General features: G+C 42.0%; 1 protein-coding gene and 1 long non-coding RNA gene across 2 annotated transcripts; one reads left to right on the top strand and one right to left on the bottom strand.

Annotated features, from left to right (window-relative positions):
• Positions 1-1,987: 1,987 nt before the first annotated feature.
• On the bottom strand, positions 1,988-16,006 carry IMPA2 (inositol monophosphatase 2). Its single transcript, XM_033154871.1, has 8 exons — positions 15,469-16,006; positions 12,378-12,511; positions 9,721-9,825; positions 8,646-8,691; positions 6,492-6,600; positions 4,769-4,877; positions 4,060-4,211; positions 1,988-2,456 (listed from the first exon to the last, which is right to left on the bottom strand). Exons 1-8 carry the CDS (start codon positions 15,574-15,576, stop codon positions 2,341-2,343), a joined length of 879 nt encoding a protein of 292 aa, XP_033010762.1. The 5' UTR covers positions 15,577-16,006; the 3' UTR covers positions 1,988-2,340.
• LOC117049857 lies at positions 15,148-19,704 on the top strand. The gene is made up of 3 exons (XR_004427020.1): positions 15,148-15,228; positions 17,674-17,749; positions 19,677-19,704. It is a non-coding gene; the product is annotated as an uncharacterized LOC117049857 (long non-coding RNA).
• Positions 19,705-22,921: the final 3,217 nt, after the last annotated feature.

A 22,921-nucleotide genomic window follows, 5' to 3' on the forward strand; every position in this document is an offset into this window, starting at 1 on the left:
TTAGACAGTAGGATGTCTACTTATGAAGCCAGGGCTGTATTTCTTTGGAACAAAAGAAAATTCCTAGTCCCAGATTTTCATATTGGGACCAACTGGTTCAGTCTCACAATCCCAATCCTGAGTATTTGTGCTTAAAAGTATCATTAGTTTTAATGGCAGTTATCTCCAGTGTGTTTAGGTGTAGAGGATCTTAATGCGACACAGACTACTTCAGGGGTAATGTTCTAATATCTGGGTTTTGGTCATGATGCTGACTTTCAGTAGCTGCAGAAATTACAGCAATTATCCACACAGTTACTGTGGATAACTGTAGATTCACATCATTTCTAAGGGCTAGCTCCCACAAAGGACAGATAAGAAAAGAAATATTTTGTGGGCTGTAGCTGAAACAGCATGTATTGACTTACATGACTGAATGCTCTGCCATACAAAAATAAAGAAACAGAATTGCTACATTTAGGGAACATGTATGGCAGGGAAACGGCTAAATTAGGATCATTCCTCCGACGTAATAAATTTTGGTTGGTTGGTTGGTTGTTTTTGGTACAGAGAAGCATTCCTTCAGTCATGTGAGCCCATACCTGCAAATGGTAGAGTCCAGGAAGAGGTTTACCACATTATCTGCTATTTGTGAGAACTAAGCCTACGTCATGACCCTTTCCTGCTCAAGCACCTAGTTCCATGGTTCTCTTAGCAACTGACTAAACACAGCCAAGACAGAAGATTCTGATGCTATTTTCAATAATTGGTTAAAATGCTTTGCTTCGCTCCTTTGAATATATCTCCCTTCAGAGCCTTTTCCAAGTATTAGCACCCAGTGGAAGAGACTTTCTTTGCTAGAGTTCTATAAACCCTACCTCCACTATCGAAGGCAGCTTGCCTCTGAATTCCACTTGATGGGAATCAGGAGAGCACCATTGAACTCAGGCTCTGCTTATGAGCTACATAGAATCACAGAATTGCAGTGCTGGAAGGCTCCCCCAAGGGTCATCTAGCTCAACTCCCTACAATGCAGGAACCACAGCTAAAGAATCCCTGAAAGGTTACCATCCTATGAAGGTTTTTCAAACAAGTCTCTTAAATATTGCAGGGTGCTTGGTGTTCCGTTTCCTTTGCACCTGTCCAGGTTGGGTCCCAGAGAGCTGCCCACTCAAGATTGCCTGCCTCCCCCCTCCTGGCATTCTTGCTCACCACCAGCTCTGGTGGTCGAGAAGCAGGCCCCCTCTGTCCTGGGGGAGCCAAAGGTGGGGTTGCCATTGGGCTCTCTCCCTCTCTCCCTTAGAGGGGTCCAAACTGTCTCTGAGCCAAGGGAGAGAAGGCTCAAGAGTTCAGGGCTCATGGCATCCTAAGGCTGGGGGGCCCATGGAGGGCAAGGTGAGGCCCGGTCTTCCCATATAGACATCTGGCTGGCCACTCTAGGATTCTGGACTATATGGGCCTTTGGCATGATCTAGTAGGACTCTTCTTATGTTCTCTCTTGAATAAGATTCCTCATCCCCATAGTAATGACTCAAGCGCAGCAGTGACCAATGTGTGTGTATGGCTGCCAAGCTAGTCCTGTGCTCAGTGCTATTACCTAGGTTAAAACCATCACAGCCTTGCGTGATGTTGTGCTGAATTTTCTAGGTCATGAAAAAAACACCCTGCTGTGATTTATGTTGAGCTGCTTGATTGAAGCTGAAGATTTTCAAATGTTGGAAAAATAGCTTTTCATCTACTGATCAGCACCAATATCTATTATTTAAGTTACCCACATAAATATAATACACAGTTCAAGGATATGTGCCATAGCCACTTTTGCCTGTGCTACATAAATGAGTTTAGTTGTTGTTGTTGTTTAGTTAATAGAAGTGTAACTATCTAAGGTTTCTTCCATACATGTACTTTTAAGTTTAGAATTCTCAAGTACTGTTGGGAGTGAGTACTTTAGGCACACAATTCAAAACAATTTCCCCTTTGCTGCAGAAAGACTAATTTACCTGAGATCTGCAAAAATAAAGTTTTATTTATATTTGAATGTGGTACAAACCCCGCTTCCCCTCTGCTTCAGCCTAAAGGAGGCAAGAAGCAAACTCAATCTGGGATACCTGGGATTTTTTTAAAAAAAAGCATAGCTGAAATAAATTCTCATTAAAAGGGGGCCAAGAAGCTTACAAAAATTAAAAATTTCCCTTCACCTTCCTATAATGCAAGTAATTTTTTTTCATAATACCTTTGCTATATAGACTGTATTAAGAAACATACAATTAAACAATTTATCCTATAAGCAAGCCATCCTGAAGGAAGCAATGTAGTTCCAAAAGGACAAGTTTCCTTGTTTCCAGGAATATGTAAGTCCGGTCAATTCTCATCATCTCGTCTATAGTGAATAGTCTGAATTTCCTGAGCTATGAATGCAGCCATTTCCTGGGTACCTGCTGCAACTACTCGGCATGACATTAGATCTAGAGGTCCACCTACGAAAGGAGAGGGATTTGATCAGTCAAACAAACCACTTGAGATTCAACAGTAATGTGAGACTCTGCCCACTCTGTGACTCAAACCATTTCCCATATAGTACAATTCATCAGATGCAAGACCTCAATTTCATGGGAAGACATTAAGGAGCAACACTTAGCTGGAACGCACCCACCTTCCCTCTATCACAGGATGGGGCAACCATTGGGAGATAGGTAAGTTGCCTGTTCTAGATGGGGTTGCACTTCCTCTGAAGGAACATGTGCCCAGCTTGTGGGTACTCCTAGATACATTTTTGTCACTAGATGCCCAAGCGTCCTCTGAGTTTTACCAGCTGATTGGTCTGGGATAGCCTGACCGCAGAAGTCCATGTGCTGGTAACCTCAAGGCTAGATTACTATAATGTGCTCTATGTGGCACAGCCCTTGGGTCTGCTGTAAATCTCCAGCTGGTGTAGAATGCAGCAGCTACACTGCTGACTGGGACACATGGCTGATAGCATATGACATCATTGTTAAAACATATGCACTAGCTGCCCATCTGTAACTGAGCCAGGTTCAAGGTCCTTGCATTCATTGTAAATGAACATCTTAGGTCCAGGATACCTTAAGGAATGCCTAAACTCTTATATCTGAACTTGATCACTGAAAGCATTTGCAATAGCATAGCTGGTTGTCAAGTTGGTGGGATTCATCTGACAACAAAAAAAAAACTGAGACGTTTTCTGCCCAATAAGGGTGGAATGCTCTGCCAATAGACATTGAGCTTCAGTTTCAGCCTTTTAACACCTCCTGATAACTTTTCTATGTCACCAGACTTATGCAGGCAATCTCTCCATATCACCGTATTTTTCCGTGTATAAGACGCCCCCATGTATAAGACGCCCCCTATTTTTTGAGCCCAAAATTAAGAAAGAAATATTTTAAACACCAAACAGAACAACTTTGATATTTTATTAAATATTCAAAACACCGGTATATTTAGTACATACTGAAACATCAAACAGTGAGGCAAGCTGTGTAATGGCAGCTGCTCCTGTCAGCTCAGTGTAACTCCATTGTAGCTCCAGCTCCAGCTCTCCTGCCTGTTTGTTGCACTTTTGTCTCAGTATTTATGGTATGTACCGTATTTACTCCACAAGTGCCGGCAGATGTGAATGCTGTGACTTCCAGAGCTGCCTGAGTGAGTGCGCTTGGGGAATGGGGGGTCTGGGTAGCCAGGGGGCGGCTGAGGGAATTGGGGGGAAGGGAAGGTCCAGAGTGGGGGCTGCTGGGAGGGAGTACCAGACCAGGGTTTGTCGTGAGGCCAATAGTGAGGAGAGGCTGGGGGGGATATGGATGGTGACATGTATGTATTTATTTATATATTTAATTGCAACATTCTGTGTATAAGACGACCCCCAATTTCAAACTTAATTTTTTTTTGGGGGGGGGGAATCGTCTTTTACATGAAAAATATGGTAATTAGTTGATAGTACCCGTATGTAAACATTATAAATAGATAGATAGTTGTAAACAGCATTTTTTACGATGTGGTGATATAAATATTTTTATAAATAAATGTGCATTATAAATGTGTTATAAAAATAATTTTTTTGCTTACCTGAAGTATCCATCACAACACCACCTGCCTCTCTGATAATAACTGTAGCTGCCGCCAAGTCCCAACAATGCAAGCCAAACTGGTAATATGCATCTGCAGCACCAGATGCTAGAAGACAAAGCGCCAACGTGGAACTTCCAATCACACGAACCCTACAATAAATCACAGGTGGGAGCAAAAAGACTTGTGAAAAGAACGAAAACCATTGATAAAGCCAACCCATGAGGATGTAATCATGAGTCAAGGTTAGAAAAACAAGTCATCAATTTTAACCAATGATTTGTTGCACAGACAAACTGGAATATTCACAACAAGTTAAAATATTATCTTAAGAAAAGCCAGTCATATGTTTCCAGGTGTTTGTCTCAACATCTTCCCCTTTCTTTATAATTTTATCATATCCAGCAAGCAATGTCTGTTTGTCCTATTCACTTGACAATGCAATACAAGGTTGCCCTGTCTTCATAACTCCCAAGCAAGAAGAAAGAGGGGATGCTGATTGACTTCCAACACTGAAAAGCTACCTTGATGGTGCAGTGAATGGGGAAGTTGGTTCAGAGGGAGTTCTGTAAGTGCACCAGAATGCCTGCAAAAGTTTAGGTTCACTAAATTTAAATGGATGGCCTCAGTAACTGAAATGTTAATGAAGGTGCTGGTTCTTTTCTTTACACAGGTTTATGATTTATTTACTTTTTAAAGAAGATCTTACCCATGAGCTTGGGCCTTGAGCAATCGCTCCATGTTGCTGAGAAATAGTTTCAAAGTGTCAGGATCTCGTTTTGGGCCAATCTCTGTTAAAATCAAGGCCTTTGAGATATCTGCAAGACAAAAGATTATTTTGTATTATTGCAACAGCTTTTCAAAGTAGGCACTGTCCAATTTCTACTGTGAAGGACCTTTGGATATTTTACAGTAAGATCGCTTCGCGTGTACATATATTACTGTTCTTTTTTACGGTCTTGCTTATTTCCAAAAGTTTTCAACAAAATTCTGTGTCTTGAAATTATGGAAAACAAATCTGCTTATAAGGTAAAGGTAAAGGGACCTCTGACCATTAGGTCCAGTCATTTCTGACTCTGGGGTTGCGGTGCTCATCTAGCGTTACTGGCCGAGGGAGCCAGCGTACAGCTTCTGGCAAACCAGAGCAGCGCACGGAAACGCCTTTACCTTCCCGCTAGAGCGGTACCTATTTATCTACTTGCATTTTGACATGCTTTCAAACTGTTAGGTGGGCAGGAGCTGGGACTGAGCAACAGGAGCTCACCCCATTGTGGGGATTCGAACCGCTGACCTTCTGATCAGCAAGCCCTAGGCTCTGTGGTTTAACCCACAAGCACCACCCGCATCTCAATCTGCTTATTACTTTTAGCTAAATATGTTTATTTGGAAGCAAAGTCTTACCCTCTTAGAATCACAGCAGATTCTGCAATAATGTTCAGTCAAAATAATTATACATCCCATCAGCTCTAAGCCTATCACAAAGTACATTTTAGATCTTGCAGCAGAATATATCATTCCTATCATACCATATTTGCAAAATTCATACATGCAAAATTCAGAATTAATAATACCACCATGAACCAACATATTATTTTGAAAAAGCCTCTAAAGCGATTGCATAGCCTCATGCTGCTATTTCAGAGCTGCATACATTAGAAGCCTGTCCCAAGTCCTAGTATTCCAGGACCAATTAACTGAATTTAAGCTTTTGGACAACTTTTCTTTAGTGTATACATACATACTTCACATCCCATGTTTTTTTTTATTATTATTCCATTGAGAAGTCTGCTAGTCTTCCTTAATCACAATAAAAAGTCTCTCTACTTCCAACCTGATAGAAATCAGTCAACACATTTTCCAACAAGAAATAGGTAATAAATAATCTAGAATTCCACCAACTCTGCAGTCTGACAGTGCTAATCCACCCTAAGTAGGCTGCTTCGTTATTGCAGCCCCAACATGAAATGGGGTACACTTAAAATATTTTCCCTACAGTGGCTGTAATATTTAGAATACATTTTTCAGGTAGTTTTACATAATTGTAGAGAGATTCATGCCAGCACCATTCATAATATTTGAACTATGTCCACTCACCTGTCACTCAAGAGCTGCCTAATCATAAGATTAGGTCACCAGTTCTGTTCAGCCAAATTTACAGTGATTTATAAAAGCCTCTTTTAAACTATTAAGCTCAATAATTAAAGTATGGCATAGGACTACTTAAATAAATGTAAAATATATTCAGTTATGCAGAAGATACATCAAGGGTGCAATCTTATGTGCACTTACCTGGAAGTAAGCTCCACTAAACAGAGTGGATCTTACTTCTGAGTAAATATGCAGAAGATTGCTCTGTAAGTCTACCTACATATGGTAACGACTCTCTAATAATACAATATTCAAAACATTTCTTTTAGAGCGCTTAAACCAACCTGTCACTTTTGATACCTGAAGCCTTTTGTCATTACAAAATGCCCCTTGACCTCTTCTACCAGTGTATAATCGTTCTTCCGTGCAGTGATAAATTACACCAAATTCAAGCTTTAGCATTTTGGGAAAGGAAAAAGATCATGAATGCAATTTGTATTATATATATTGCAATATAAACAGATTATCACTATATAAAATGCATATAAATGGCAGTTTATGCTACTGATAATAAAGAAGAAATGGTTTTGAGCATGCCAGACTTTCAACTTCACAAGGTACATAAAATTTCAATAAGAAATTAGTTAATCGATCTCCACAGACATTTTAGGGCTAATTCTTACATGTTCAGGAAGCCCCTGGAAATCTTTTCTGCACAGTGTTGACAACAATGAGCAAGAGCTCAACACTTCAAATGTATCACACAACTGCTTAGTTTTCAAGTTAAGCACCATTTATTATCCAGATATAGTGCTGGTACAAAAACTCTGGTTTCCTCAGTCTGTTGAGTATAGCTGTCAAGTTTCGGATTTGAAAATAAGGGATCAGCAGTCTCACCTATCCCAGGGACAGTCACATGTCAGTGGTGGGCGGAGCCAGGAGCAAAAGTGGGCGGAGCAGCAATGTAAACTCCAAGCGGGCTCGGGCTCGGAGCGGAGCAAAGAGGAGGGCAGCCATGTGCTCCGCGTGATGGAGCCCCATCGTCTTCTTGTCTGATCCCATCAAAACAGGACAGGAAGCAGCAGCTGCTCAAAGGCAGGCAAGCTCCGCCCACCAGCTAACCCTATTGGCTGGCTGAGGGGCTCGGCGCCAACGGATAGGGGCTGATGCAGGGGGAGGAATATACCCCCCTGTAAGCATGGGAAACGACTCCCTGCTTTGAGGGCTGAGGCTTTTCTCTCCAAGTAGGCGAGGTCTTCTCATCCAGTCCCTAGCCAGCAGGGGAGGAGCTGCTTCCATTAAAAACGGGAAATTTCAGGGAAATAAAAAATAAGGGAGAGCAGCAGAAAACTGCTTGAAATAAGGGAGAATCCCGGGGAAAACGGGATACTTGACAGCACTGCTGTTGAGTGGTGCTGCCTGGAGTAGCAGGACAGAGGGGCTTCAAGTAACCTACAGCACAAAATCCATAGATAAAATGTTCAGTATCCCATCTCTGCTTTACCACTTGACAACACCCCCATACCTTATTTTACAGTTGCTTTCAATAAGTAAGTCCGACACAGGCACGTGAAGTTGTATCCTAAGAAGTTACTAATATCTGGTGTTGAATATACAGTACAGGAGTGGTGATAAGAACTAAATGCAAGAATGTTATCCCTACCCAACATGTCTTTGCCAAATATAATTCTATGGAACACTTTTGTCCTTTCCACCTGCTATCTAGCAACAAGGGTGTGTCCCAGCCAACAGACAACGTTTGTTATTTCCCCTACAGTGTAGTCCTTTTCTGTTCTAGTGGGTTCTGCATGAAGAAAGACTGCATTGCATTACCATTGCATCTGTGTAATGCAAAGTCAGCTACTCTGCCCTTGAAGGAATAGTATCAAGGGCAGACTTACAAAGGCTGCCAATACAGGTTTTCTAACAGTCGAGACAAGAATGAAAATGTATAGCATGGCTTGATCTGACCTTTCCCTTAAGTATGACACTCCTAAATGCATTTACTTGGAAACAAGTCTTGCTGATTTTAATGGACCTTATTTAAGAAAATAGACATACATACTCCACATTTTTCTCTGACAGGGACTCAAGGTGGCTTACAAATTAAAAATAAGAAAAACAGAAAAAGCCATCATTAAAAAGCAATTAAACATTGATAGAATTAAAACATGCAAGACTACTTATAAAAATAGGTCCCTGAAACTGGGATAAGCTACCATTACATTCTGCCAGACTTATACATACTCTTTTACCCAAAGAATGATTCCAGAATCCATTCATTTATGGTAGGTCATAATAAGACAAGACCGAAGGATTGGTTTCAGGATTATGCAGATTGGTGTATTCAAACCAAGGTTATAACAGATAAATACAGTAACTTAAATGGCTTTCTGTGAGCTTTGTTACTTGTTATGAAGCTCACGAGATTCTCAAGTTTGTTAGATTTTAATCTTTCACTTAATCACAATAGCAGCAGATAAGGCTTTATCTTATACCTCTTGATTAACAGCAAATCCAATGCTGACGGCCACAGTCGGAAACCTGTGTAAATAAAACCAGTTGCGTCTGTTAGTAGGCTCTCTAAACAGTTAATTTCAACAACTTTACCTGTCAGAAATGCGATTGTGTTGGTTCTCAGCTAAGAAATCTGAGAGTCTTCATTTCTTTGTATCCAAAGGAATTGCACATTTTTACTTTTTACCTTTTAAAAACAAGCCCAATGGTTAAAGAATGAGGGGCATCCTCCTGATCTGGTGGATCTGTTTAGCAGTGACCTTTCCCCTGTAGCTGAAGCAGAAATAGCTGACTTGGCTTTGATTCTCAGAAAATCCCTTTCCCTTCTCCTTCAAATCTTAGGATGCTGTGCAATTGATCAGAACTTGAATACTGATTCAACTGCAACTGTCCCTTCCTCTTTTGAAATCTCCACTGAGTTTCAAAACCAGTCTGCCATGCTAAAGGCAGGGAGAAGGAAAATATATTGTAAAAGCTATTGTCCTTAGATTCATTGTACTAGTCCAATAGCTCTCTGGATTTCAGCCAAAGCCTCTCATAAGGGACTCTTTTAGAATAAGGTTTTTATAGGTAACTGGTATGCTGAACTAAGGTGCCAACCACTACAGTTGATGATTGTTCATTGTACAGCAATGGTAGCTCCAAATTCTTGTGCTACTTAGAAACTACACCCTTTTGGTACTTGTACCTGCACTTGTGTTTTGGTGCTATTCAGTTCTGTCCACCTGTAATAGACTTCCACAAGGCACTACAAGGGCAAGAACCTATCTTGATAGAAGCCAAACTATGTAACAAAGGAACTGAGAGTGTGCACTCCCCTCACAATAACACTTGGGAAGCCCAAAATCATAAACACACGCATCTAGAATTGAGTTTGTGCATATGCACTCATCAGAGTCTTCCTCCCAAAGCACTGGAGCAGAAGTTGACTCAAGAAAGTAACCATATATCCAAGCAAGCCTTACTCTAATAGGTTGGACACAGAAAAATAAAGAACGACAGAGAGCTTGAGAAAAGGCAGACGTAACTTTTTTGCAACACTGTTTATGTATTTACCTATGTACAAAATTACAGGTGCCATCAACAGGATCAATAATCCAGGTAGGGCTGTCACAGAGAATGCACTTTGAACCAGCAGCGGTAGCTTCTTCAGCAATAAACCTGTAATGGGTGAGACAATTAATACTGAATTATTACTTATTGGAAGGCACTTAGGCACTGGCATTCCCAAACGTAGCTATTTTCTGCTACATTTGGCCTTAAACAAGCATCAGATAAAGTATTAAAAGTTATGCTAAGGCAGGGGTCAGCAACCTTTTTCAGCTGTGGGCTGGTCCACCGTCCCTCAGACCATGTGGTGGGCCGGACTATATTTTTTTTGGGGGGGGGGGGAAATGAACAAATTCCTATGCCCCACAAATAACCCAGAGATGCATTTTAAATAAAAGGACACATTCTACTCATGTAAAAACACACTGATTCCTGGAACGTCTGCAGGCCGGATTTAGAAGGTAATTGGGCCACATCCGGCCCACGGGCCTTAGGTTGCCTACCCCTGTGCTAAGGGGATCTATGTGAATCTTTGCACATTATCCAAGAGCACATATAGAAGGTGCTCAAGTTACTTTCAGGGCTCTAACGGAGGTTTCAGGGTCTTACACGAAAGGGAAACCCATGTATCTTCACTCATGAAAAGCTGTGTGTGAATACAATGTAGCAACAGTTTGTACATCACAACAGGTAAGAGGTGTCATTTTGGATGACAGTCAGAAGCACATATAGAAGATATACAAGTCACTCTGCAATGAGTAGTTTTCTTCTTACTATTGAAATAAAAACTATTGAGTAAGACTCACCCTTTGCTCTATATATGAACAGGGCAGGCACATGAATAGAAAACGCCTGTTTATCACTATCGTGTCTTATCTGGCTCTAAATCGCAGTGTGGGTTCCCTGGTCATGTGATTGCCATATTTGGACATCACATTAAACCATGGTTCAGCATGAAGAGAATGAGCTGCACCAAGCTTTGGCCTCCTTTTCCAGGACACAAGGAGATCAGAAGCCTAAACTCAAATTAATGCTTACTATGATTTGTTTCCAAGAACAGGACAATTTTTACACAGGACACCAAATGTATTTTTGAACATGTCTTGTACTATAATGTGCATGCAACCCTTGACCTTTTGCTGCACTACGTGTACATTCCAGCAATTAGTTTCAGCTTACGCAAAGGACATCAAGCTTTACAAGATTACCCACATCTGGAAGAGTTACTGTTTCCCCACCTTTTCACAGCTATTCTTTCCCAATTAAAACTAAATGGCAACTGTCTATTGAAGCTTAGTGCTATACTTGTGAAAACAACCTTCAGTTCCAGCCTACATAAAGGGAAGGTTACTGTTTTTGTTGCTGCTGTTGGGCTTTTTTCATGTGAACAGATGTCCACTAAGATTAGGCTAAAACTACTATATTCATTTCATTACGGGAAATCTAATCTGGATTTGAGAAGACATTGGAGGCAGGAGAATTAAAAAACACACCCTTTTAACATGTTGTCTCCCTGCCCGTGGCCAACCAGTTATATTCAACAACTCTCATCTGATGTTTAACTGGGGGAGTAGAATGGTTACAGGAAGGTGGTCAACTTTTGTTCTCCTGAAGACAATCAGTCACCCTTTCTCTGCCAATCAGAACTGTGCTGAGAGGAGAAGCCCTCCCCCCGTAGCCCAGCACCGTGATGGTGAAGTAAAGTGTTCCCAGTTCTGTCTTTCCGCCCTCACTGTAGTGCTATGCTTTGGGAAAAGGTTCATCTCTCCCTGCCCAGATCTCTACTCATTTACTTTCCAAATGTCTCAAAGTGCTCCTTCCTGTTCCCTAACCTCCTAGCTGTGGTGCTGTGCCAGAAGGAAGAGAAGCTCCTGGTTTTTCCTGGGGCTGGTAGATCACTTGAAGCATCTCGGTTCAAATCCCCAATTACCACAAAACTCATTGAATGACTATCTCTCAGTCTAACATATCTCAACGCACTGGGATGGGCTATGCATTTTATTGCATAACTGGGGAACCAGCTAGATTGAGGGCTGCATGTCCCCACGCTCATCCATCCCCCCTTTCATAAGTCATTTACAAATCTTCCCTTCTCTCCCCCACTGCCAGCAATCTGGCAATAAGGTTTAGAACAAAGGCCCCCATTTGCATTAATGGGATCTGTTTTCTTAAGCCTAATTGCCATTCTGGCTCCCCACAATCTTTAGAAGAGTAGCAACATATGGGGAAGGTTAACTCACCATGGCTAGCTCTCACCACCACAAAAATCACTCCCATGCAGCAATTAGGGTTAAGAAAAAAGGTCCCAGCTAATTGCTTCATGGGGCTGGAGCAGATGAGGGGAGGCTGCAGGATGGATGCAAAAGCTTCATGGGCTGCACCTAGCCCACGGGTTGCCAGTTCCCCATCCATTTATGACACCTTCAGACAATTGGCAGCACATCCAAGTTTATCAGCAAAGGTACACTTGACAGAGCTGCAGCCAGTCCCTGTTATCTTACCTAGTGTACGTGAGGTGCATGTTTGTATCATTCAGTAACTTCATTCATACAATGTGTGAAGCAGCCTATTAATATTGATATTCTCCAAGCTCGCTTATTCACAGAATGACATTTTCAATTCCAGTTCAAAACATAACTTGCCTAGAATTAGGATGGACCTACCTGTGAGAGGGAAATTTTTCTTTCAGAGCAGAAACAATTAAGTTTTCCACAAAGTGATCTGTTTCTGTCACAAGATCTGCTGCAGAAGTTTTGGTAGACACCTGTTTTTCCTCAGTGAGAGCTTTGCTAATAATCTAGAAAAAAATAAATAAGAAATTACTTTACCATTTCCCTCCACAGAACTCTCAACTGACTCAAATAAATGATAAGCAATAAACAATAGACAAAAAATAGTTCTCTGTTATGCCCATACAGAATTGCTTAAAAAAATTGAACTAGTTATCTAATATTAAATAAAAATTATTCCCCCCCCCAAAAAAATCAAACTGGTATTGCTGTGACATGTCACCATTATTTCAGAGACATTGGTCTGTGCTGATGTACACAATCAGGATGTAAAAATCCATTTGGTTACATTTCCATCATTTAGAACTCTGCTGTGTTGGAAGCCACAGGTTTGTGTCTAAATTATAAGCACAAGTGTATTTTTACATATTGTTTCACAGTGATTTCCATGGTGAAATTGTCCTGAAGAGAGCAGGTAAGATGTTTCATCACTCATCTAAAGAGGCAGAGGGTGGGTGAGAGGGAGGGCTATCTGTATGTGGTCTTAAACACACACAATTGTTTCCAGAGAACAATGGGCTATCTCCCCCCCCCGACGATTTGACAAAATTCTGCTTTAGTAGCTTGATAGCCATCCAAATTTTATGAACAAAGGGGAGACTTCAATGAGATAGTATTTTTACACATTGTTGTTTCAACTGAAATCAAAAGGTATTGCTTTTGGATTAAGTCCCTTTCCTTCAAAATGGTTTCAGAATCTGACCCTATGGTAGCAGAACATGCTTACCCAATTTACCTATTACTTCTGCTTTAATTTGACAACTCAAAAGAAGCTGTGTTATACTGACACAGGCCATGGGGCCATCTAGCTCAGAAATGTGTATACTGACAGTGGTTCTCCACCATTTTAGACAGGAGTCTCCTTCAGCCCAAGCTGGAGATGCCAGGGACTAAACATGGAATCTTCTGCTCTTCCACAGAGCTATGACCCTTCCCCATGACTCCTCCTGGTAACTGTTAGGAAACTGCAGCTGGTACAGAATTTAGTGGCCAGATTGCTGACTGAGGCAAGTTGGGTCCTGTCCTTGTGAGAACAGTCCTCACATTTCAGGACTGAACTCTGACATTGAAAATAAATTACAATCAACCTGGTCTGGAAAGAGAACCTATCTACAGTGGTGCCTCGCAAGACGAAAATAATTCGTTCTGCGAGTGCTGTCGTATAGCGAATTTTTCGTCTTGCGAAGCACCAATGGAAGAATAGCGATTTGACGGGGGGAATTTTTTTTCCATCTTGCAAGGCAAGCCCATTGACATTTTCGTCTTGCGAGACAGCCTTCCGCTAGCGAATGCCTTTCGTCTAGCGAGTTTTTCGTCTAGCAAGGCATTCGTCTAGTGGGGCACCACTGTATTATTATATATAGGATTATTCTTACCATAACAAAACATTTGAGCTAAAGGAAGACAGAATTTGCTGTTAAGCCTTCAAATACTACTCTATTTTTGCATATCGATGTACAGTAGTTCTACAGTACTGGGTCATTTTACTAGGATTTCTTATAATGCATAGTTCCCTTTACCTGTATGCCAAAGACCTTTTCAGCTACCAGTTAGTGGAATGCTATTAGCTATCCATTCTGAAGGAAATCAGCCCTGAGTGCTCACTGGAAGGACAGATCCTGAAGCTGAGGCTCCAATATTTTAGCCACCTCATGAGAAAAGAAGACTCCCTGGAAAAGACCCTGATGTTGGGAAAGATGGAAGGCACAAGGAGAAGGGGACGACAGAGGATGAGATGGTTGGACGGTGTTCTCGAAGCTACCAACATGAGTCTGACCAAACTGCGGGAGGCAGTGGAAGACAGGAGTGCCTGGCATGCTCTGGTCCATGGGGTCACGAAGAGTCGGACACGACTAAATGACTAAACAACAACAACAATTGGCTAGAAACCGATATCTTCTTCAACTCATTTTTTTCAACCTATACATTGCCCTTAAAAAGGGGGTCACATCTTAACAATGTGGCTCCTTAAATGGTATCTGAAGTTGGCAATGGAAAAGCAAGGCATTCCTAGTGAAATAAGGACAACAGACTCTTACCCAAACTCTTGTTGAATATTAACATGATACATCCTTGACACTGAACATATTAATGCAGAAACAGCAATGATGCAATACAGATTACTCCCGTTTAAACCCACTCAACAACCTCAAATTAATGTGTTGTTTTTAACTAAGTGTTACAACAATGCTTTCTTTGATATTTTACCATGGGCTACTTTTAGGCCAGGTAGTTAAGAAGAGCCATTTCTGTAATGTCCAGAAATGCAAGGTAGCTTTCCTTTGCCCTTTTGTTTGACCTGGCCCAGTTAAACCCCATTTACCTCCTAAACCAGGTATCCCCAAACTTGGCCCTCCAGATGTTTTCGGACTACAATTCCCATCATCCCTGACCACTGGTCCTGTTAGCTAGGGACGATGGGAGTTGTAGTCCCAAAACATCTGGAGGGTTGAGTTTGGGGGTGCCTGTCCTAAACTGTTAATCCACAGTTTGCCCACATCTGACTTAATTTCGGAAAAAGTACTCTCTCTTTCACCAGCATTTTCCCATTCTTTTTTCCACGTGTAATCTTATACACTTGCTCGGAAGTAAGACGCAGCTATTAAACTAAATGCACCTCGCGTCCCCGCCTAACATGCACAAACCCGACCGGCCAGCCAGAATTGACAAGGTACTCAGAAGCTCTGTCTGCAACCAGGAGACCTGGTCCTTCGCTGCCCAGCAGGTAACATATTTTGTGTGTGTGTGTGAGAGAGAGAGAGAGAGAGAGAGAGAGGGGCAGCGATTTCTCAAGTCCCACACGAATCTCAAAGGGAAGCAGAAAGGGATGTCAATCCGTGTTTGGAGCTTCGTCTTGCTTACAGACCCGCAGGGTCGGGGGAGGGGCGACAGCGGAAGGAAACGCCACCCCCTCCCCCCCGTGCAACCCTGCTTCCCCAGAGCCCACCACGTGGCGCTTGCTCACCTGTCCCGCCCGGAGCGCCAGCTGCACCGCCACCTCCATGCACTCCTTCCAGGGGTCGCCCGGGCTGGCGGCCGCCTCGTCCCGTTTCTGATCCCCGCTGGCCTTCATGGCAGCCGCTGCCCCCCTTCCTCCAAGGACGCCTCCGCCTTCTCGGGTCCCAAGTGAGGCGGCCTCCCCTCCTCGGTCCCCAGCGCGCACGAGAGACGCTGCGGGGAGAGCGAGCAGGGGGTTCGGGCACAGCGCTCGCTCAGGGGTCGCTCATGCAACTTCCCCGCCGCTTGGCTGGGGCTGCTGCTGCTTCTCCTCCCTCTCGCTGCTGGACGAGGTCCGCGGCTGACTTCTGCTGCCCCGCTGTGTCCCCGCTCCGACTTTCCTCGTCCGTCTGCCTCCCGCGTCCTCTTTCCTCGCTCGGGTAGGCGAGAGAGGCGCTGACGGAATAGAGGCGCCGCCTCCTTGGGCGAGAGTGACGGCGCTTTGCACCCATCCAGGAGCGGCAGCCTCCTTGCCACGCAAAGCCCGCTCGCTGGCTTCTAATTTTAGGACGCCGTTCCGACTGCTTGTGGCAGCCGCAAAGGCTGGGCCCTTGAGCATAGGACGAATCTTGGGCTTGTGTATGTGTGTGCACAAAATAGGATGTGGGTCACAGGAAGTTCCTCGCTTCTTTCAGGCAGCCGCCCGCCTCAGTTTAAGATCTGGTTCATAGCTGTCAAGTTTCAGATTTGAAAATAAGGGATCAGCACCCTTACCTGTCCCAGGGACAGTCTACGCCTTGGTAATCCCCCCAGGCTACAAATTAATTTACACCAGGCTGCACACCATCATCTTTCCCCACATACATATGTGGGATTTGACTAGAGTAACACATGACTGGAAAGGTTTGCAGTTCCACAAACATAGGTGTGCACCGCCTCGAAATAAAAAGTGAACAAAAGAAGGCTCACTAGGGAGGCATTGCTAAAAAAATGTCAACTTTGTAACCAGAGGTTCAACTGAATAGAATCTGAATCACATGCACCACAAGGCCTATGCAGCCTCAACTTAAGGTGGCTCCCGGCCTGGCTTTTTACAGGCCGCAGCTGACTGCACAACCTGGCCTTTGGAAAGGCCATATAGACAGATACTGTACCTTTAGCTTCTGCACCCCTCCTTTGCACACCTGTCAACACAACCACATAGGCATTTTCCATAACAGCTCCGCAGCACAAATCCTTTCTGCGGGCAGGCCAGATCGTCCTCTTATATACCTGCTGGGATTGACAAGTCATCTGGCAAGACTGACAAGTCATCTGACCCGGGTCGTCCTCTTATATACCTGCTGGGATTGACAAGTCATCTGACCCTCACCTGAATCTCATAGCTCTCCAGTAGCTGCCTCTGATCAGTTATCATTTAACTCTTGGGGGAAATAATTAGCATCACACATCATGTGCCTGGAAGTTGCCAAACCAATTAACCAACCAGAAGGATTACTGTTAATAGCACCAGTTTTCCTATAACTTGATATTGCTGGGTAGTTTTGATCAACTGCAAAAGCATTTTTAGTTTGCTTTCTGTTACCACACTGGAACATTTCTTTATTAGTGCCACTTTGTTTTGTATGATTCCTTGCAAATGAAGGAAAACAACTTTTCTGCTTGTATACATTGATAATATAATTTTGTTTACTGAGGACAAACAAGATTGTACAAAAAGAACATTGTGAAGCTTTTATAAAGGCTATATGGCCTTTTCAAGTTCAGTGGCACATACTATGATTACAGTACTGTAGTAGTCTTTTGAAAGAATATGACAGTAGGGGAGACATTTAAGTAATATTATTTAAAAGATTATCAATTTTATGAAAATCATCCTGGATAGTATTGTAATGCAACCGTGTGTGTGTGTGTGTGTGTGTCTGTCTGTCTGTCTGTGTGTATATCACTGTCACTCTTTCTCTCTGTGTGTATGCAATGTCTAGTGAAAGTATAATTAAATATTGGAACAGGAACTATAATTCCAAGCACACTTTATAAAAAATTATGCACATGTGAAATATACAAATTTAATTTAACACTCAGTTCTGGCTTTTAAAAATATCTGTTGTAGTTTGGTTATCAGTGATATGAACATTATTTTCCAGCACATTACACATATATTCATTTAGCATTCAGCTTTTATGTTCCAACTGCGGCTAACATATTTTTCCACCCTGATTTTTCTTGCTAGGACATGCTTTGGAGACATTCTGTGTGGAGCCGGAATTATGCATAATGAAACCTTACTCACTGGAACATGAAGGCTGGTTTGTAGAAAACTGCTTCCACTTTATTCATAGTGCAGAAGTGGCAGGATCAGCTTCTGAATAAGAATAATGCAAATATTGATTCATTGTGATATGATGAATCACAGACGGTCTGGGGACTCTTTAAAACTAACTGTTGGCAGTTCCCCCCCCCCAAAAGTACCAACATACAAAAAAAGGGATTTACAGTGCAGTCCTAAACATGCCGGCTTAGAAGTAAGTGCTATTGAATTCATTGGGGCTTTCTACCTCCTGACTTGCACAACAGATAGAACAGGAAGCCTGTATGTAGCAATAAAGCTGAGACTGTTAACAATTCTACCTTTATTTTCTTTTTTGAAAAAAATATACATCTTATTTGCATTGTTTTTATTTTGTGTGTGTGTGTGCATGCCAAACCTGCTACTTACCACCATGTCTACTAGACTGGTAAGGGCTGCGAGGAAGTCATGGAGGCATGGCCAATCAGTTCAGAGGGGTGTGGCCAGTTGCTCCTGTTTCCCCCCCCCCCCCAACTTCTTCCCTTGTAAAGATACAGTGGACACTTAAGCATTGCAATTATACAAATACTTAACACTGAACTGGATTGTACACTCTTTGGGTTAGAATTTCTTATTTTAATTGTGTACATGGCCATCTACACTGATAGTGGTATATAAATAAATAAATCACCAATATTTTTCAGTTTTATTATTTAAGAGTGCCCTGGTTTCACTGAACAACAGTGAATACCTGTGCAAATATAAGCCTTAGTTCTTGAAATTACATGCTGCAAAGTTATATTGAAAGTATATTAAAATGTCCCGGGGTGGGAAACAGTGTTGCTCCAGATGCCCTTGGACTCCCATCAGCCCCATCCAGCATGGCCAGTGGTCCTGGATGATGGGAGCTGGGAGTCCAGTAACTTCCACGTTTCCAATTCTTGCTGCAAATAAGGATTAATAATTTCAAAAGGATTCTGGTGAAAGAACCATAGCTCAATGGAACAGTGATAATAACAGAGCTGTATTTTTATCCCAGTCCCTCCAACTCCTCAGTTTAGTTCATTGTGAACGACAGATGCTTCCTAGCTGTTGAACTGTGCTCTAATATACCTTTCATAACCCCAGGAAGTCGATATTTCATAACCACAGACTTTCATAACTTGACTTCTTGGTGCTGTTAACTAAAAATAGCCTCTGCCTGATGAGACAAATCCTTTTGATCACCAGGTGTCATTATGTTTTTAAAAAGTCATGTACCCTCTGTAAAAGTTGCACTTCATCCAGGTCTCTACAGTTTCTATCTTCTGTAGAATGAATGTGCAATGCTTCTATAACCTGATTTAATTTAGAGAAATGCAATGAAATAAATTATTATTCTGCTTCTGAAGGACCAAAATCCAACAGCACAATCCTACATATCTACTTGGCAGTAAATTCCAATGAGTTCAGTGGGGCTTGCTCCTAGGTAAGTGAGCAGGATTGCAACCTAATTAACATATATGATTTGCAAAAGGTCCTAGCTGGAATCCCAAGTGTCTCCAGATAGGGCTGAGAAAAACTGAAACCCTGTGAATCTGTTGCCAGTCAGTGTTAACAATAGTGAGCTAGATATACCAATGATATGACTTACCTACTAGAGGGCAGCTTCCTATGTTCCTTTAACAGAAATATCTACAGTGAGGATTCCCTTCAGCAGTGGGTCACTTTATCTGCCTATTTACCAGAAGGTTGGTGATTTGAGTCCACCCAGGGATGCCTGTGAGCAGGATTCCTGCATTGCAGGGGGTTGTATTGGTTGACACAGGGTTACTTCCAACTCTACAGTTTTATGATTCTATGAATACTACTAAGACTGCAATCATATACACACTTACCTGGGAGTAAGTGACACTTAAGAGGGCTGTTGGATTGGTCATATTCATATGCCAGTTACTTCTTTGCAGGGCTATTTTTCAGCTGGAACTCACCAGTACTCAGTTCCAGCGCCATTATAAGAGAACAAGGGAGGAATTCAGGGTGAATTCCAGCACCTCTTTTCCTATAAAAATAGAACTGCTTCTTTGTTTAATATCCTATTGGTGTTACTTGCAGCCCTGCTCATGCAACCATAACCATGATTATGAATTTGTGGAGATGGGAGTAGGATTGTGCTTGATGAACCCGCCCTTATTACTTGGAAAGTTTGGCATAGAAATAGAATTGCTATATATTGGGAGACCCTGCATTTTGTAGAGTTCTGATCACACTGCAGAGCCAACACGCCTATGTTTATATGGGCTAGTATTTCATAGAATCATAGAATAGAATCATAGAATTCTAGAGTTGGAAGAGACCACAAGGGCCATCCAGTCAAATCCCCTGCCAAGCAGGAAACACCATCAAAGCATTCCTGACAGATGGCTGTCAAGCCTCCGCTTAAAAACCTCCAAAGAAGGAGACTCCACCACACTCCTTGGCAGCAAATTCCACTGTCGAACAGCTCTTACTGTCAGGAAGTTCTTTCTAATGTTTAGGTGGAATCTTCTTTCTTGTAGTTTGAATCCATTGCCCCGTGTCCGCTTAACTAAGTTCTAGTCAGAGTAGACCCACTGAAATGAATGAACATGACTAAGTTAGGTCCATTAATTTCAATAGGTCTACTCTGTGTTAAACTTAGTTGAATACTACCCATGCAGATTCAGGGCGGAATTCAATGCAGCACTAAGGAGATGATTCCATCAGCACAAGTACTGTATTTCTGTTTGCCTGGTGGACAAATTTCTACTTCCCCCACCACATGTTTTCCTGATCCTCCTGAGTGTATTACCATGGTATAGGACTCTGATTGTTCCTTCACATATTCCTATCCAGAAATATGGTCACATGAACAAAAGAGAGTAGGCTAGTGCTCAGAGAGGCTACATAGGACTTTACAAGTTTTTAAAAATAAAATAAATAAATAAAATGCCCTTTGAATTAGGTCTTCAAACCAATAGCAAGGCAGTGAAGGCCTTTCAGCGCTGGCAATACTTGATCAGCGTGATGGTCTCAGTTCAGCTGGTCACACTGCTCTGAACTAGTTGAAGTTTCCAAAGAAATTTCCTGGGCAGCCCCATTTATAAAGTATGAGAGTAAAACAAAAAATCCAGAGAATCCTGGATGTTTGCAAGATTATTTGTGGGAAGATTATGTTTTTATGGAAAAGGCTGCTGTTAACATACAAACTGCAGATGTAGCTAATTTGGGCATCCATTATGATGGCTACAAACACCAGCAATCTATAACTGAGGCTTTGTGCAGATTACCAGTGTAAGACACAGACACTGCATTTCTATCACATTTGCACATATGTGTTTCCCAATTGTCCAGTACCTGGTGGGTGGAGAAGGGGTGTGGATGCCTTCATATAGATTGCATTTTCATGCATTTTGCCCCAAACCAGGTTTGATTAAAATGGTGTGTGTGTGTGACTAGTCGCATTTTTAGCCAGCAGTGTGTCTAGAGATGTTTGGGGAGGAGAAATTAGCAATGATTGTAACAAGTAGTCCCATCCCTGTATGCCATAAATATTAGGGATCTCTACATATATTTGATCTTAACAGTGATCTTGTACTGAGACTGTGTTCTGATCTATTTCACTTTCACTGTAATTACGTTTGTTGTTGTCAATTACAGTAAGCCCACAATTTATGTGGGGGTTAATATTCTGGGGATTGTGCCTAAAGTCAAAATTGTGTACAGTCAAGAGTCAAGACACATTGGTTGCCAAAGTCTTTTCCCCAGATGCCTACTCCTTAATAAAAAAGAAAGAAAGGGAAGGGGAGCCAAGTGTGTAAAGCTGAACATGCACAAGTTAAATGTGTGTAACTTGTGGGCTCACTGTACTAAATTTTCCAGTAGGTCTGCCGGTCTTGTGACATGAATTGAAACAAACTTCCCTGTAACCTGTGCAGCTGCCAGCTGGTAAATTAGGAATAAATTTGCTAAATCTAAGTTGCTAACTGAAACCCTAGATGTAAATCCTACAGAATGGGACTTATGTGGATACAGGATCATAGCTAAAAAGCTTATGGCTCCAATGCTGTAAACACTCATCTACAAGCAGATGCATTGTGCATCTAAATTTAGCACTGCAGGATCTTACAGCTATCCAGTTTCTTGAGTTTTCTAATAATTTATCTTATAAAGGTTTAACATATATTATGATAGGCCAGAGAAGGACACAACCCTTACTTTCCATATCCTTTTTGTTCTTGTCTAGTTAATACAGCAAAAAATAGCATGGTTTGTTAGGGTTCAAATAAAATTAAAAGTTGTTTGTATTTTTATATAAAAGGTTTGCTCACCTAACTTTCAATTAATTCATTTTGCCAGTAAGTTAAGCAGGTGTCTACGATTCTTAAACTGTGCAGGATAACACTCATATGCTCACCTAACTTTCAATTAATTCCTTTTGCCAGAAAGTTAAGCAGGTGTCTACGATTCTTAAACTGTGCAGGATAACACTCATATACTATTTAGCCTTAAAGATTGGCAATATGAAATTCATTAAACACTCACGACGTCAAATTTTAATATTTTGGCAGTTTCCAGAAGGGAAGCTGTGAGTGTCTCTTGCAGTGAAAACAGAGTATTGCGGACCCTTAAAAGCTAACAAAATTTCCCCCCATAATAAATGTGTGTCTTTAGAGTTCTACAAAAGCCAATGCTATACTGCATTTTGAGTGATTTAAGTTTCTAAGTGTTTGCGTGCATGTTAACTCTCCTATATTCTCAACGAGCTTTGACCGCAGAGAGTTCCTTTCGAAACCGAGACGCCATGTCTTTGTTACGTTTCAGTGCCGGGCTGGGGACACCGGGGTCACTTAGCCAAGTCAGAATCTTGTCACCATGGTAACCCAGAAGCAGAAATTCCGAAGGAGGCCTGAAACTGAAGTCGCGTTCGGATGACCTCATAGAATTCTTTCTACCAACGTAAACAAGTCGGTTTCGCTCCCTTTCACCACTTGTGCTTTAGCGGCGTGGGGCCCGCCTATGAGTAGGCAGGGTTTTTATAATATTCATCGGGCGCAGGATACATGGTTTTATCCGTCTGTTGCGTACTACTTTTACTCATGTAGCGAAGGCGCGACATAGGACAGCTCGCACATGGGGGCCTTTTCTCCCGTTGCAAACTCGTCGCAGATAATAAGCTTTTAAGTTTAAGCCA

This window comes from Lacerta agilis, chromosome 7 (assembly GCF_009819535.1).
Source record: "Lacerta agilis isolate rLacAgi1 chromosome 7, rLacAgi1.pri, whole genome shotgun sequence".
NCBI lineage: Eukaryota > Metazoa > Chordata > Lepidosauria > Squamata > Lacertidae > Lacerta > Lacerta agilis.

Coding starts and splice junctions, on each gene's coding strand:
- IMPA2 (XM_033154871.1), bottom strand. CDS start 15,576: ATGAAGGCCAGCGGGGATCAGAAACGGGACGAGGCGGCCGCCAGCCCG. Junction 6,601..8,645: donor GATTTGCTGTTAATCAAGAG/GTATAAGATAAA, acceptor AAAATGCTAAAG/CTTGAATTTGGTGTAATTTA. Junction 4,878..6,491: donor TCAGGTATCAAAAGTGACAG/GTTGGTTTAAGC, acceptor TTTGTCTTGCAG/ATATCTCAAAGGCCTTGATT.